General features: G+C 40.9%; 1 protein-coding gene and 1 long non-coding RNA gene across 2 annotated transcripts in view; one reads left to right on the plus strand and one right to left on the minus strand.

Moving 5' to 3' along the window:
• Positions 1–7,836: 7,836 nt before the first annotated feature.
• Positions 7,837–17,716, plus strand: part of LOC117946335 (syntaxin-12-like) — a 39,815-nt gene continuing 29,935 nt past the window's right edge. Inside the window, exons 1-4 of the mRNA XM_034874414.1 lie at positions 7,837–8,113; positions 8,945–9,085; positions 10,306–10,375; positions 10,490–10,589. Of these exons, the coding sequence (XP_034730305.1) occupies positions 8,986–9,085; positions 10,306–10,375; positions 10,490–10,589 (270 nt within the window). The 5' untranslated portion in view covers positions 7,837–8,113; positions 8,945–8,985. The remainder of the gene's footprint in view (positions 8,114–8,944; positions 9,086–10,305; positions 10,376–10,489; positions 10,590–17,716) is intronic.
• The window catches only part of LOC117946346, a 6,746-nt gene continuing 1,320 nt past the window's right edge, over positions 12,291–17,716 (minus strand). The window contains exons 2-3 of the long non-coding RNA XR_004657011.1: positions 14,133–14,134; positions 12,291–12,556 (exon numbers count right to left, since the gene is read on the minus strand). This is a non-coding gene — a long non-coding RNA (uncharacterized LOC117946346). The remainder of the gene's footprint in view (positions 12,557–14,132; positions 14,135–17,716) is intronic.

The raw sequence follows: 17,716 nt of genomic DNA on the forward strand, positions 1-17,716 counted from the left end.
GCCTACAAACACGCTCGGATCAATCTCACACACACACACACACATACACACACAACAACATTGAGAAATGCGCTCCCTCTCTCTCTCTCGCTCTCTATCTCTCTCTCTCGCTCCCTCGCTCCCGCTCTCCGTCAGGCAGTCAATCGGGTCTGCGGATCTGTTCCGTTAACGTTTAGGGTTTCTTCAGCTTCAGGTTTGTTTTTAACTTTGGTTTGTAGTACTTACATAGTAACCAGTAGATTTCTGGTAAACGTGGGGTTTCAGACGTGCTGCACGGTTTAAATGCAACTCCCGTTGCGTCTCTGCCATTTTTTTTTACTGTGAGCTGCCCCCTGCCCCCTCTCTCTCTGTGTCTCTCTCTTACACACACACACACACACACACACTTGGTGTGGAAATTAAAAAAATTAAAAATAACCAAAAAATAAAAAAAATCACACTGATCATAAAAAATAAAAAGGTAAAAAAAGAAAGTTATATTGAGTATGAAAACTCTTGTTCATTACATTTTACTTCATAATTGCAACGGCATGTGTTGTATTCATTGTTGCAAAACGTTCTGTATATAGTTTGTTTGTCACCATGACAACACCATTGATCTGAAGCTTGATGCTGTCATGTAAATAGTTTTCAAATCAGCAATAAATATAACAATTTTTGATCAACTCATATCAATTGCATGCTTAAATAACATACCGGTTAAAGCCCCGCACATTTCAACAGAGCCCGACCCACTTCCGGGTTAAATCTGACCACTTCCGGTTTAGGCCCCGCCCAGTCCGAGTACGGATCCGGATACAGATAATTCATGTGGTAAACAGATACAGATACAGATACAGATAATGCTGTACTCGCTCATCCCTACTTAGCTGCAAGAGTTACACACAGCAAGAGCCCTCTTCCATGTCGCCATCAGAGCAGCGCCATCTTCAAGAAGTAAAAGAAAAATATAACCCTAGTATTGAACTTTACTGGTGTGCCGTCTTGCCCAGGGCTCCCTCGAGAAAGAGATTTCAAACTCAAGGGACTTCCGGGTTAAATAAAGGTTAAATAAAAAATAAAACAAATTGAGCCTATACCATTACAACTCAACATATAACTTTAAGCATGCAATTGATATTGGTTGATCATAAATTGTTATTATTGTTATATTTATTGCAGATTAGTAAATTATTTCCATGATAGCATCAGCATTGAGCTCCAGATCAATGGTGTTGTCATGGTACCAAACACACCACTTACAGAACATCTAACTTTCTTTTAACTTTACATTTTTTATGATCAGCGTGATTTTTTAGTTTGTTTTTGGTTCTTTAAAAAAATATATATATTTCCACACCAGGTATGTGTGTGTGTGTGTGTGTGTGTGTGTGTCTGAGTGAGTAAGAGAGAGACAGAGAGAGAGAGGGGGCGGGTCGGGGGGGGGGGGCCGTGTTCTACCGATCAAATAGGCCAATGCTGTTTTCCAGATCTGCATTGACTTTAATGAAGCCAGCTGACGGTTTAAAAAAAAATAAACGAGATGCATTCTACCAAGCACAATGTCTGAACAAACCCCACGTTTACCAGAAATCCACTTGTTAATAAGTAAGTACTACAAACCGAAGTAAAAAACAAACCTGAAGCTGAAGAAACCGTAAACATTAACGGAAAAGACCCACGGGCCTGAGTGACTGAGGGAGAGAGAGAGAGAGAGAGCTGTTCTCTTCTCAGTGTTCTGCATGCAAGTGAACAGAGCTGGACGCACACAGCAACACAAGGAATCTGTATACGTGTAGAGGAGGGAAGCTGGGACAAGCCTATCACAGAACGCAGACATGGTCCGCTACCCAATGAGGAGTTTTATTCAATCCGAGCAAAGATATTGGGCTTTTCTCAATCTGTGTTCTTCTATGGACTTGTGTCCTTGTGTTCTTGCGAAACGTCATGTTTGGTGGCCAAAGTACCAACCCAATACACAAGTTAGCATTTCGCCAAGAACAGTTAAAATCCCCGGATGTGATCTCAACACGCGCATTTTACCGAGGAGACATCGGATGGTAACTTGTGTGAACTTGGCCGGCGGGTCTTCCCAGCATTCAATTTGGGTGTAAAGCGCGGATGGTGTCCGGTACATAGATTTTCAGAATTACGTCTATTATTAAATCCATAAATTCATTTTAAGATGTTTTAAGGTCTAAAAAGAACTTAAAAAAAACGTTGGAATTGGAAAGATCCACAATCCCCGGCGGCCATAGCAAGCTCGCCAGCCAGGAATGACTCTTGCGAGCCGTTCAGTCAGTCAGCTCACAGACCACTCTGGCCCCATATTTAAACAGACCCCTCTGGGCCCACATTTAGACAGACCACTGCAGCAACCACACTGGAAGAGGAAAGCCAGGTCCACAATTGTAAGACAAGTACGGTCTCTCCAAGAACACAAGTCCGTTCTTTGCTTACTTGGTATTGAGAAAACCCCATTGACTTGTATTACTCGTATAATACTTGTATTCGGCAAAAGTGCTTTATCCGTACTGGATACTCGTTTCAGCCGAGTATTTGGCTCATCTCTATGTGCCATTGAGAATCTATGGATAACACGCTCACTGTGGTTTCAGAACACAGCGCTATAACAAAATCAGAAAGTGCATCTTTAAAACAACTTTTTGAAACAATTTTACCTTGAAATAACAGCTTCAAAATAAGTCTTATGTTTAAATAGAGAGAGAAGGTCCAAGGCTTGTGTGAAAAATCGGCACAAAGCGGTCTTCTTCAATCACCCTAAAGAAGGCCGCTTTGTGCTGAAATGCATGAGTTGCTGGCTAGTTCTATTATATATATTATATATTATCTATCTAATATAATACATCAACATGAAATAGCCATTCAATTAAAGGCATTTTAATTGTTTTCACAGGGAAAAGGTCCTTGTGCCCTTTTACTCTTTTGAAGGTTTGCGTTCCCTTTCAAAAAAGAACCTTCATGATTTGTTTTGAACTTCCGAGCACTCCAGAGCTTTCTTTATAAGTTTAATGCCACAGTGACTTGTAATAGATAGAATGACGCCTCCATCATTCTTACCAAAGCCTGTCCTCTATCTAACTTATATCTATATACTTGTATCTAAATATTCTCTTATCCAACTCTGGCCACGGGTTACGATGTCCTTGGAAAAGTTCTTAACATTTTATGGCTCTACCACAGATTTTAGTTTGATCATATTTTACTCGGAAAGGTTATCTGTTTTCCCTTTTTTAGATTATTTTTTGGGCCATTTTAGGCCTTCATTTTCACAGGATAGCTGAAGAAATAAAAGGGAGAGAGAGGGAACAACATGCAGCAAAGGGCCGCAGGTCGGAATCGAACCCGCAGCCGCTGCAACGAGGATCAAACATCTGGTTTCCCAGTCCTGCGGATGTTCTGCCTCAACTCTCTGTGACATACAGTTTCCTGATGGACATACAGCTTTACTTGTTGCTAAAGAATTAACCTCAGTTGGACTACTTCCAGAACTGGGAGCCCTGAGAAGCGAGGGAGTGTGAACGTTTACACGCTAGCACAGGAGCATTGGACTGCTGGTGAGAGGAGGAGGAGGAGGAAGAGGAGGTTCATGCTGGGGGCAGTGGGGAGTTTGGCAGGGATGGATGTCGTGCCATTAACGGAGCCAAGCGAGCGGGCAACAGAACTGGGTTCATCAGCTGCTACTGACGTCATGGCAGAGGCTAAGGAGACTGAAAAGGATGTTGACGGAGGAAACAAAAGATTGTTAGTGAGAACTTCGTGAAATAAAAGTCTGCAAGAAAAACGGAGTTATCCATCTTCCTGTTGGACTACTAAGTAATGTTAGCCGGTTCTGTCTTGTGTTATTGCACTTGCTAGATGTTTGGCTGTGTAAGCAAAGTTGTAATCATAAGTGAATGTAATCATAACCAATGCACGAGTACAGCTGTTCAGGGTTGTTACCGGATGGTAACAGCCATGGACAGCCATGCACTGAAAAACCATGTCTCACTCTATTATACTTTCTTCTTACTGTTGATGCAGAGGATTGCAATCACAGACTGCAGTGTTTCTAGCACTACCTTTTAGAATTGAATAAGTGTGCTAGGTACCTCACCAGATGGTACAAACTGGAGCAGTTCTGTTGGTACCATCTGCGGCATGGTAGTCCAGTGGGTAGCACTGTGGCCGGGTTCAAATCCCGGCCGTCCTTTCTGTTTGGAGATTGCATGTTCTCCCCATGTCTGTGAGGGTTTCCTCCGGGTGCTCCGGTTTCCCCCCCAACAAATCCATTTTGATTAGGTTCTCCAGTCAGTGCCTTTAAGGGATGGGTTAAGAGAATAAATCTCGGTACAAATAATGTGTATCTGACAATAAAGTACCTTAACCATCCCCTATTGGAGTTATTGTGAAAATAAGAAGTTGATCTATATTCCATTTCAAACTGTTTTCATGAACCATTCATACATACCGTATATTATAAATATTTCCACGTAGTTCTCCACGTAAGACTGCTCAGCGTAGGGACGAGGTCAGGGTGGATGGTTGTGTCATTAAACACAGGCCGGGGAGCAGAGTCCTGGGAAAACACAAGACCCACCCAGGAAATGTGTGATTCAGTCCCGGGAGTGTTTTGATCTAAACCAAAACCCATTTTTCTGAACTTAACTAGTTGTTTTGGTGCCTAAACTTAACCGCCATCATTGTAGGAAGCTCACGTTTTCTCAGCTAAACTCGAGCTGCGGCGTCTAAAACCGCCTACAGCTTGCCATGCTCTGTGGCCTACCATGTGACTGGCTGTCACGTGACCTGGCGGCAGTCACCTTAAATAGGAGCCATGTCTATGTTATGTTTGTTTTTTTAGTTTTTCACCTACTTTCTAATGTAGGATGTCACCGGGGTTGGTCTGAAAATAATATCATTGTCTATTTACACCTGTATGGCGGAGGCTAGAGACAGGGGCGTGAATTCTTGGCCCTGTAGAAAAGCATTCTTTATGGGCCCCTCCACACATCCATAACTATTCTTTCTGAGCCCATCTCACATGAAGGCCCTAGATATTCAGTCTCATCATTGGTGTTTGTTTTTGAAGTGAAGTTTTTGTACAATACAAACCCGTTCATTAGAATGCATTGTCCATTGAAACTGCACTGCTTTGTTAAATCAGTAATTGAATTCCAGAAAATGTGACAAATACAACACGGTTTACATATATATATATGTGACAAATACAACACAGTTTACACATAAGATATATATATATATATATATATATATATATATATATATATATATATATATATATATATATATATCTTACGTGTTACTACACTAAAAGTGTAGGGGTGTCACATTTCTTAAAATCCACAATACAATCTAACCTTTAAATGGAAGATTTTTGTAAAGGTGAAAACTGTAAAACAGCTATTATATAAAAGGTAAACTTGCACTTGTATAAGTTATTGTCTCAGCTGCATTTTGCCAAATGCCACTCGGGTTTGTTGACAGTTCTGGAAGTTTAAAGGTTTAATCTGTATTGCCATCCAGCAGCGACCTCTAGTGGAGAGTCATATTGTTGCGCTTTGTTTACCTATTGCTATGGTCCGTCTCACGTGGGGCTTGAAGTTTAATAACTGAATAAATGATACTTTGTATTTCTCCAGACTTCTCACGGTAGAGCCTGTGGTACTTCTGGGAACACGTCTACAAATGTTGTGTGATTTGAATTGAGTGTACGTTTGTATGAGTAACTTTCCTGCCAATTCACAGTTAGGCTACTAACAGTTACTCTATAGTGCTATTATCAGATTATTGGGCAAACTCAATTGACAAAATGTGGCATTATACTTGAATTTACATTTGGTTTGACGATATATTTTATGCATGCACAGAAATGGATTAAATCACTTGAATGTTCTGTTTTCTTTCCAGACATCTACCTACTCAAATATGGAATGCCCTTTGATTCAATATTAAATAAAATAACTACTGTATATAAATAAATATAAATATCTAAATGAGTCAAAATAGTTCAATAAATACATTTTACGTTTAAGTTTTACTTTAATTTCAGAGGACTTTTTTAGACCTTTGTCACAGTAGACATGTTGACGTGTCACAGTAGGAAAAGCACAGGTGTATTCAAAACCATTAATGATGGCTGCATTCCACTTAGGAGAGGCCCTGGTGCTGGGCATGCTGACTCACTGAAATAGCTTAATGGGACACTGAATGGAATGGAAATGAGACATCGTTAAGGTTATTAATTTCAGCTGTGCTGTCCTACTATGAGCCATCGTTAAGGTTATTAATTTCAGCTGTGCTTCTCCTATTATTAGCCATCGTTAAGGTTATTCATTTCAGCTGTGCTTTTCCTACTATGAGCCGTTGTTAAGGCTATCAATTTCAGCTGTGCTTTTCCTGCTATGGCAAGTCAAAATGTCTGCTGGAAAAAGGTCCATTTCATAAGTGCACATTTATTTATTTCAGAGACTTTTTATTTCATAATGTCACATTTATTTATTTGCTTCTTTTTATTTCTTCTTCTTTTCAAATTAGATTTCAAATCAATCAGTCAGGATGTATTTCATAGGTATATTTATGTATTTATTAGTTTAATTAATATTGACTCAAATGGTATTCCATACTTACAACCCTAACAACTCCCTTGGTGCTTGCCTACTCCTACATGGCTCAAGACCGCTTTGAGAGAAACTCAAGTAACTTCTGATAATGATGTTGAAGAAGACCTGTCAGTCGCAATGCGTTGATCCCTTTATATGCATATTAACATGTAAAATAAAGGCCTTTTAAATGTTGTCACAAACCCTACAGTGTGCCTAGAATTGTTTGGGAAGGAGACTTGGATTTGAGACCAGCTGCAACCTTTTTTTCTTCATCTGAAAGAAAACTTGAGAATACTGTGAGCAAAAGACTCAGGTGAAATCCATAGTCGGCCGCCTACATTTGTCTTAAATGTTCTTCTACTTTCTGTGTAAGCTGTGTAAAAAGAACTGTGTAGAGATATATTTTTAAGTGGATTCATGTGAATTTGTAATCACTGCATCAATTAATTTGAATAACACAGAGCTTTGAGTTTTCTTGGATGGGATTAGAGCCTCTCCTGGACTGCTGTGTGATGGAACTTCACAGTGTCCAATATACTAATAAATACTTGGTAAATACGTTAATAAAGTCATAGCTATTCCCATCATACATATGCATGTCCTTACATTACATTTGCAAAGTTTAGACATGTAAAAGTAGACTACATATTATTCAATAGAGCAATATAAGTCCAACCAAACAGGCATATTTTGTTGTAATCAGTAATTATTTTATCTTTTATTTTTTGGATTTTCTTTACTTTTTTATTCTTTGTTTTTACTGTAAAGCCCTTATAGTTATCATATCATACAAGGGAGCCTGTAAATTATTCAACTAAAGACAAATTTATCTAAAGTAGGCTATCTCAAATCAATAATATTATGACATAATGTAATTTTTTACCTATAAGTAAAAAGCATACTTAACACAGGCCAACATTGGCTAAAGATCTAAATGTACAACATTAAGATTTAAGATCCGAACATTATAATCATAACAGTCAGAGATCACCAATCAAAAATATAAAAAAGATATGTAGGCCTATATTGTAGAAGACTCAGACTCATGTCCTCAACATTTCTGCATTAAAGCCCTGCTGGTAATTGCAGTTATAGTTATTTTGACTTTTTTTCTGCTGTCACATGCACGACTGTGCGCTGCTGCATTTACGATTATTATTAGAGTCAGTGTGAAAGTCATGGGACAGGCACGGGATAGGCCTACTGGCCCATCACACTGTGTCAACGTAGAATATCTTTGACGGACTTTTTGGGGTTTTTGTAGATTAAATGTATGCTTTATTGGAAGTATTTTGCTAGCAGTAATTGTCACATGAAGTTGAACTACACCGCACGCAAATATTGTGTTGACCACGTTTGCTATTGACAGTGAACGCAGCGTCAAAATAACGTCGGATTAGTGATGTGTACGTGTGACGTCGCAGACGAGCTCTGATGTAGAAATACCATACTTAACGCTATCTGAGGCATTTGGAGCAACACACTGTCAACTTCAGCTTCGCAGCAAAGTAAGATATTCCGTGGACATTTCTAACATGAGTCCGACAGGGATATAATTTAACCTGCTAAATAAAACACTAGAACCCGAATCTAGGCTGAAATAGATGCACAAGACACACTGCGACATGTTAACGTTGAATTAAGACTGTGGATTTAAGGTTATCTAGTTTTAAATTGTTATCTAGCTTACGTTACAGTATTTTTTTGTTGACTAAGTACCGAAAGGGAGACCGTTTAAAGCTTGTGTTAGTACGCTCGTAGATGTATTTTCTTTTCAGAATTGCATGTAATAAGGTTAATCCACGTGATGACTTTGGTTTAGCTCGCGCCTGCCTCTGTTTTTCTGTTGCGAGCCTCTTCTATTGGAAGACAACACTGGGGTTCTGTACAGGCAGGTAGCCTAGGTAGTTCTCTCACTGTGAAAAACACGGAGAAGGAGAGCAGGGATGTGACACCTGACGGTATAACGTTTGTTATTCTTTTGGCTCGTACCATCATATTAAATGAATGAATAAATAAAAAAAAATGACAACGACTTTACGTTTTAATTACATTTAGGGTCCTTATTGGCTCAGAAGTCGATAAGGATTATAAAATAAAACGAATATAAAGTTGTTTCCCTTGAAGGGACGTTTTTCACCAAATGTTGAAGATTTAAGGTCTATGACCAGATGTTATAGGCTCCTGACTAAGTATTTATGCTTTTTCTATCTCTATGAAATATGATGCACAGATATGGTTGAGTTGAGACTACTAGTTAAAACTATTTCAGTTCAACTCATTTAAGTAGAAAAAAATACTTCGATGCGACTACATGTGCTCTTTTCTCTTCCTTGCAGCTGTGTTCCTCAGAGTGTGTTTCTGGTGGTCTACAGCCAGGATGTCCTATATGAGCGCAGACAGCAGCTGGTCCCAGCCAAAGGACTTTGGCTGCCTAATCCAGACATGCAGCTCCAACATCCAGAAGATCAGTCAAAACTGTGAGTGCCTACTGTGTCACAAAATGCAGAAAAAAACAAATAAAAAATAAAACAAATACATTTTAGGCCTTAAAAAGTCCTAAATTTACTGAAGTGTTGCGTTCTAGGTCTTAAATAATTTTCAGCAGGCCTTAAATATCCTACGTCAATTTAACGCTTATTCTAATGCTCAGTGAAATGTCCTTGCAGCGCTTTATAAAGTTTTTGTAATTTTTCTTTGGTGTTGTTGTTCTTTTTGCTGTATAACGACTATGAATGAGACCTTGCAACTTATATTGCAGCCAATCTAGACACCAGTCCTATAATGCCAAGACTTTGACATCTGAGTTTCTTTTTTGATGCTATAGGTCTTAAAGGGAGGGTTCGGAAGAGTTTCACCCTAAGGTCCTTTGCACCACAATCTGGAGCCAAACAACCCCCCAGAAGCTTTTTTCACCTGGGTCGAACATTGGGCGAGTTGGCGTTATCAGCTGATTAGCTTAGTGGAGGCGCTATTGGAACCTAGTCTGTATCTCGTAAATTAACCCACTAATAATGCCCAAATGATACCAGACTTCTGCGGTAGTACAAATAGGTTGTGTACTCATAAAACAATGGATTGGAGAGTTTGTAAGTACACATGGAGTTTATTTAAATAACACTTGCCTGCTGGTTTCTGCTCTCTGCTGCTACTGCTTCATCTAGAAATTACAACACCAAAAAGAGATACAACAAAAACATTTATAAATGTGATGATTAACTAAGGCAGTGTCTCCAAACTTTCTTCAATTATAAGTTGTCTCCTGCTAGTTGTACTACAATACTTTCTTTAAAAAAAAAAAAGCCAAATTAATAAATATTTTAGTTGTATCTGTGTTTGGTGGTGTAATTTCCTTAAGCGCGCACCTTACTACCCATAGCAGTTTCAGCAGAGAGCAGAAGCCAGCAGGCAAGTGTTATTTAAATAAACTCCTGGTGTACTTACAAACTTTCCAATCCATCGTTTTATGAGTACGTATCCTATTTGTACTACTGTAGAAGTTTGGTATCATTTTTGGCATTTTTAGTGGGATCATTTACAAGATGGTGGTTCCAGTGGCGCCTGCACTAAGCCAACCAGCTGAAAACGCTTACTCTCCAATTGTTCGACCTAGGTGAAAAAAGCTTCTGGGGGGTTGTTGTTTATGCATTAATTACTTCTCCAAACATCCTGCATGTTAATGGTTTTATTTTCCCCACAGCTGGTCAGATCAAAAATCTCCTCCACCAGCTGGGGACAAGACAGAAAACCTCAGAGCTCCAGGAAAGGCTGTGAGTGCAGTACTGGCCTGGGATGATTAGTATCCCAGGTAATCTCACAAATTGTCATTAAGTGAGTAGTTTAACATTTACGTGGATCCTAGCAGTGTTTGTGTTCCCCTGCAGCCAACAGCTCCAGCACTACACCAACCAGCTGGCTAAAGAAACCAACAGACACCTGAAGGAGCTGGGGTCACTCCCCCCGCCACTGTCTCCATCAGAACAGGTCAGTCAACAGACAACCCTTTGGCATTCCAACACGTCAAATACTGACGCTTGGTCAGTGGCTCTGAGCGTAAGATATCAATGCAAAAATCACCCAGTAGCTTCTGTATGGAACGCACGGTGAGAGCAGCAGCTTGATAGGGCGTGGCGCTAATAGATGACGTAGTTTTAAGAACAAAAAAGGTGGTGAATAGTACGTAAGCCCGAAAATACGCGTAAGGAGTTGGGGTGGTGGACGGGTAAAAACAAATCAAGATTTTAACCCAGGAGACTGGGGTTCAAGACTGGTTCTTGTCACTGAAAAGTACATTTTGTAACCCCAACCACGATCCATTCCTGAACCTAACTGTACCGTTCTTGTGCTTCATTAATTCATAGTGGCTTTAAAAAGGTCTTAAAAAGTCAAATGTCTCCTGGCTGCACCAACAGCTGTCTGCTCTGAGCTCTGTTTTTTTCTCTCTCTCTTGCAAAAAATGACAATGACTTTACATTTTAGTTACATTTAGGGTCCTTATATGCTGTATAAGGGTTTTAAAATAAATACTTTCATGATATGGCCATCATGATATGATAAAAGTGCGGTAAGAGCACACTCCTAGCGCAGCAAACCGCTTCAGCGGGCGGGCAGGTCTTGTGCGTACTTTGAAATAGAATCCGGCCGGCGCCTCTGTTGATAACGATATTGTGGCGGTATTGTAGGCTTGACAATCGGTACTTTAGTCATATTGATAGAACAACTAAGTGGTTAATGGCAAATAAAGCAACAGCTTGAACAGTCTGGTGGGTTTAGAAAATGTCATCCCCCTACTGTAATGCAGGCTTTCAACCAAGAAAACACAACACTTGCCTTGCATGTGCCTTGTATGACAATATTGATATAATATCAATGTATGGCCCAGCCATCGTGGGGAGCTCAAAAGATTTAAGCCCTGCTGGGTTGTTTCACCTGCGGGTCGTTAGTCACATGAGGGTCATTGAGTCACATGGGAGTCTTAGAGATTTGTAGGGAGTCATGTATTCATCCTGTTCCAGCCTAGTTTTTACAGCCCTGTGCCCATGTGTCCATTTGCTTTAGTGTAGTTTGTTTACACATATACACCTGCTGCAGAATAATATACACATAGTCAATAAAAGATGTGATCGAGATATGCAAAAAATCTTAATCTGGTGGCTTAATCTGGGCATTCTCCAATGCATACTCCAATTAAAATAGAAAGAAATTAAAATAGTGTTAAGAAGATTAAAAATGTCTACAAAAATAACACACTATATCAAATCAAACGAATAAATATAAAAGATAGAATAATATTAGGAGTTATGTGGGTTGTTTACAAGACATTCCATAGGGAGAGCATTGCACAGACCAAAACAAACCTTTGACAGCTTTCTATCGTACAAGTGTTAGCTTTGAAAAATCTGATGCATTCCATATCACTGAACCTCATTTAAACAAAACTGAAGTTGAGATGTTCAACAGATCAGAGGTTTGAGTTTCTTATTATTTCAAATGGCATGATTATGAATTTGGTAACAGTGGAAAAAAAAGGAAAAAAGTTCATTATAGAATGAAGGACCAGAATTTACTTGTGGTGGTGTGTGGCACAGGATGAGACGGCGCTGTGCTTAATGGCTGGGTTCAGTAATAGTGGGTTCAGTTATAAACCAGTCAAACAAAGATGTAAACAATGACTTTTTTATGGGTTCAGCAGATAAGATACCTGTAATACTATACTATGATCCAAAAATAAAGTTAAATGTTATTATTAATCTCAACACTATTTCCTCCTAACTCCTGTTAAATCATATAAGAGGTCTATCTAAAGTTAATTCTTGTTCGTTTTGTTAGTTAGATCATTGTTTGTTTTTTTAAGTTTATTAATCTGTTTGGGGATTGGGGGATCCTAAACACTCTGTTCTGTACTGTACCTGTCCTTTGGCACTCATTCAGATCTCATCTGAGCAGATTTCCTTCACTTAAACACCTCTGAATTGTAGTTTAAAACATTTACGGCAGTTTAACCCTCATATTGTCCTCGGGTCAAATTGACCTGTTTTCCCATATCAACAATCTTTTTAACTACCTAATTGTAATTACCCAAAATAACATGACTGATTCCACACAACGCATCGGAGTGTGAATGTGTGTGAATGTTTATCTGATGAGCAGGTGGCACCTTGTACGGCAGCCCCGGCCACAGTGTATGAATGTGTGTGAATGGTGAATGTTCCCTGTAGATGTAAAAGCGCGTTGAGCAGTTGTTAAGACTGGAAAAGCGCTATATAAATACGGCACATTTACATTTACTATCTTGGTTTCGGATATGTCTAAAACGAAGAGCAAGCAAGATAAAGACGCCTCTTCGTCTGCTAGCAGAACTTAGCTCTCTTTTAGAAGAGCACAGTTAGGCGCAATCTGCAGACTTTAAGTAATCTTTTGAGGCAGTGGCAACCAAGCTGGACGGCTTGCACTCGACTATTACAGAACATGGGCAGCGGATCAACTCTTTGGAAGACAACCATAATGAGGTAGACGGCCTTCTCCAACAACTGGAAGAAGCGTGTACTGCGCTCCAGCGAGACGTGTTGCTCCGAACGAAGCTAGCTGACCTGGAGGGACGCAGTAGACGCCAAAAACTCAGGATTATCGGCTTGCATGAGTAACTTGACGGGCCGCGACCGACACAACCTTCTCCCAGCTACTGGTGGATGTCTTTGGCGCTGATGTCCTTTCTTCCCCCCCTGAACTCGACCGTGCCCATCGGAGCCTCGCACCCAAGCTTGTTACGGGTGATAGGCCGCGGCCTGTCATCATACGCTTTCATCGCTTCCAAGTTAAGGACCTACTCATCCGTGAGGCTCGCAGACGGGGCGACCTGTTCTACAAGGAGCACAAGATTCGACTCTATGAAGACTACAGCCCCGACGTGCTAAAGCAACGAGCAGAGTATAAACACTCCATGGCGGAACTTTAGAAGCGCGGGTACATATGCATTCCCTTAGGTGTTCAAAAGCAGAAGTGTTCAAAATAATATCTGCATTGCCTGTTGCACTAGTTGTAGTAGTTTTTCTGTTGGTTTTTAGATGCATTGTTTCCCTTGACGTTTAAATTGTGGGATTTGCGCGATAGATTTTAGCAAGTAACAAAATATGCTGATCAGTGAATCAGTGAGTTCTATGCTGCTGCTGTTCCCTGCGGCTGCAAGGGGGTTTGTTTTGCGTGGGGGGTGAGTGGGATGCTCTTATCACTGTTTTGTAAGTTTTCTTTTATTGGGTGTTTTGTTAGTGTCTCCTTCCATTATTTTTGTGCTACTGCTTTGATCCATATTGTTAAACCCATAATACATGTGACCCCCTCTCCAACATTGGATTGTGAGCAGGGACGGGCGGGGACGTACATGGAGGCAATGTCTCCTCCAACACAGTCAACCCCATCATATGATGACTAGTACAATGTTCTCCTCTGCATCATGTGGTGCTGTTCGATTTACAAGTTGGAATGTTAAAGGCCTCAACTCTCTTGTTAAGCTCAACAAAGTGATAAAACATCTTAAAATCCTTAACACTAATATAGCCTTTTCACAGGAGACTCACCTTTTGCCAGTAGATCACGCTAAACTTCATAAAGGCTGTGTGGGCCAACTTTATCACTCTTCATTTGTGTCATCTCAGACCCTAATGGACGTTTTGTGATTGTTACGGGTAGAATTGGAGCCAACAACCTGGCGTTGGCAAATGTTTATGGCCCAAATTGGGAAATATGAGAATTTTTTTAAGACACTTTTTTTCTCTCTTCCTGACCTACATTTTCACCAGCTTATCCTTGGTGGTGACTTCAACTGTTGTCTTGATCCCTCGCTTGACCGCTCATCTAATAGGCCCTATGTTCCATCTAAATCATCTAAAGCTATCCAGCTATTCATGGAACAGTATGCCGTCTCGGACGCATGGCGCTTTTTTAACCCCAGCACCAAGCAGTTCTCATTCTTCTCTCCTGTCCATGGCTCATTCTCACGAATTGTTTTGTTTCTTATTGATAGCAAGCTTCTCTCCTCTGTCATTGCGTGTTCCTACAATCCCATCATAATTTCAGACCATGCAACTGTGGTCATGGATGTTTCCTTCCCAGGCAGACCTCTTTCCCGCTCTCCCTGGCACTTTAATTCGCGGTTACTCTCTGACACCAATTTTATTAGCACAATTAAAAGTCGTATTGATCTTTTCATATCTTCTAATGTTAACCCAGATGTATCGGCAGCAGTTATATGGGAGTCATGTAAAGCCTACTTAAGAGGTGAAATAATATCTTACTCTGCCTATCAGTCGAAGATTGCTAGGGAGAAGAAAGTCTCTCTCTCCAAAGATATAACAGAGCTACAGTCAAAGTGTGTTGACGCACCCGATGCGGACGTTTTCAAAGAGCTACTCACAAAGAAGGCAAAATATGACATCCTGGTCTCCAATGAAACGGCAGAGTCCCTTTTAAAAGTGCGTCATAATTATTATGAGTTTGGAGATAAACTCGGCAATCCTCCTCATCAAGGCACATTAACCAGATTAACACAGACATCGGAACGACTATTAACCCCCAAAGCATTAACAACCAGTTCAGAAAGTTTTATGTTTCATTATACTCCTGAGTGCCCGAATGACATAACACAATTCAATCGCTTTTTCAGCTCCTTGGATCGTCCTTCTATCACCTCTGAAATGGTATCTAGTCTGGACGCACCATTTACGATAAACAAATTTAAGTGTGCTTTAAAGCTTATGCAAAATGGGAAATGCCCTGGCCCTGATGGTTTCCCTGCCGAATTTTTTAAAACGTTTGCGGACACGCTGTCCCCACTGTTACTTAACATGTTTAATGAATCGCTGCAAAGTCGCACACATCCCCTCACTTTGCGTCAGGCGACTATCTCTCTTATACTAAAAAAGGATAAAGATCCTTTGTCCTGTAGTAATTATCGCCCTATCTCTCTGCTCTGTGCAGATGTCAAAATTCTGGCGAAAATGCTGGCTAGGCGCCTGGAGTGTGTCCTTCCAAATATCATTGCTGCAGACCAAACAGGATTTGTGAAGAACAGATATTCTTTTCACAATGTCAGACGACTTTTTGATATTCTGTATTTACCCACTACCTCTCATGATCCTGAGCTGGTCATCTCAATGGATGCCGAAAGGCATTTGACCGTGTGGAGTGGCCCTACCTGTTCTACACACTGGAACGCTTTGGCTTCGGCACTACATTTCTATCATGGATTAAGCTTCTGTATACGTCCCCTCTCGCCCGTGTCCATACAAATAATGACTACTCTGACTATTTCCCTCTTGAACGCGGTACCCGACAGGGCTGGCCACTCTCTCCGTTACTGTTTGCTATTGCCATTGAACAACTAGCGGTGGCCCTCAGGTCTAGTCATATGCAGGGCATCTCAAGAGGCAGCATTGGACATAAGGTATCCCTGTACGCTGATGACCTGTTGGTCTTTCTTTCCTGCCCAGACAAATCCATTCCCCTTGTACTTACTGTGTTGACGGACTTTGGGCATATCTCAGGTTATAAATTAAATCTGCATAAAAGCAAACTTATAACGGTTAATGCAGCAGCCATAGCCTATCCCCTCTCAAAATTACCATTTCGAACGTCCCTCGAGCACTTTAAATATCTGGGTGTCTGTGTGACAAAAACCTACTCAGAATTATTTAAAAGTAACTTCTCCCCTCTTTTAGCCAGGCTATCCCAAGACCTGCACCGGTGGTCACTTTTACCTCTGTCTCTCGCTGGCCGGATAAATTGCATCCAAAATGAATATACTGCCCAAGTTCCTGTATCTTTTCCAGTGCATAGCTATTTTCCTCCCTAAACCCTTTTTTTCACTCTCTTGATAGCTTAATCTCACAATTTATTTGGAAAAAAGCACCCCATGAATCAAAAAAGGAACTCTACAAAAACCTAAACTCCTGGGCGGCCTAGCTTTACCCAACTTTTTGCTCTACTATTGGGCTGCAAACATCCGGACAATATTGCACTGGTGCCACATCAATAGCCAATCTCCACCATGGCTGCAGGTTGAGGAAGCTGCATGTAGTCCCTCCTCTCTGATGTACCTGTTGTGCCTTCCCCTGACCTCATCACCAACTGCACACTCTAGTAGTGTGGTAGTGAAAAACTGCCTTAGAATTTGGAGCCAGTTCAGGCGACATTTTGGGCTACAGGTAACACCTGTCCTAGCCCCAGTACATTCTAACCCTCTGTTCACTTCGTCAGTTATTGACCAGGCTTTTTTGGTCTGGAAAGACCTAGGGATTGTGTCAGTAAACAGCTTTACATCAGTGGCATATTTGCTTCCTTCGACCAACTAACTCAGGTATTCAATCTAAAACCCACCCATTTCTTTAGATATCTGCAAGTCAGGGACTTTGTCCTTAATCATTTTCCTGGCTTCCCTTCCCTCCCTTCCCCTACTCTAATTGATACTATACTCGGTATTGACCCAAGTCTAAAAGGTTCAATTTCAATACTGTACAACACTCTTCTCGAAAGTCAGACAACCTCTGATGCTTTGCATGATATTTGGTCTGCAGAGCTTGGTGAGGACATAGGTCCTGATGCCTGGGAATACGCCCTCAGTCGAGTCCACTCATCGTCCATCTGTGCTCGCCACGGAGTGTTACAGTGCATAGTGGTCCATAGAGTTCACTGGTCTAAAAGTAAGCGTGCCCGTATCTACCCCGACATCGATCCAAACTGTGACAAATGCCACCAAGGCCCAGCCAATCTAACCCACATGTTCTGGTCTTGCCCCGCCCCTACTCCTTTTTGGTTAGGCGTTTTTGACTCCCTCTCAGCCATCACGTCTGCCAATATTCACCCCTCACCATGGTTTGCCCTGTTTGGTGTCCTACCCACTGGCCTCACGCTGCCACACTATTTTGCTGATCTTGCTGCCTTTCTTACACTGCTAGCAAGACGTGCCATTCTCTTGCGGTGGAAAAGCCCCTGCAACCCCCTCCCGCTCTCAATGGATAAAGGATGCGCTTCACTTTATGAGATGAAAGAAAATTAAGTATTGTCTTCGCTTCTCAGAATGTAAATTCCATTAAATTTGGGAACCCTTCCTAGATCAT

Source organism: Etheostoma cragini, chromosome 6 (assembly GCF_013103735.1).
Source record: "Etheostoma cragini isolate CJK2018 chromosome 6, CSU_Ecrag_1.0, whole genome shotgun sequence".
Lineage (NCBI taxonomy): Eukaryota > Metazoa > Chordata > Actinopteri > Perciformes > Percidae > Etheostoma > Etheostoma cragini.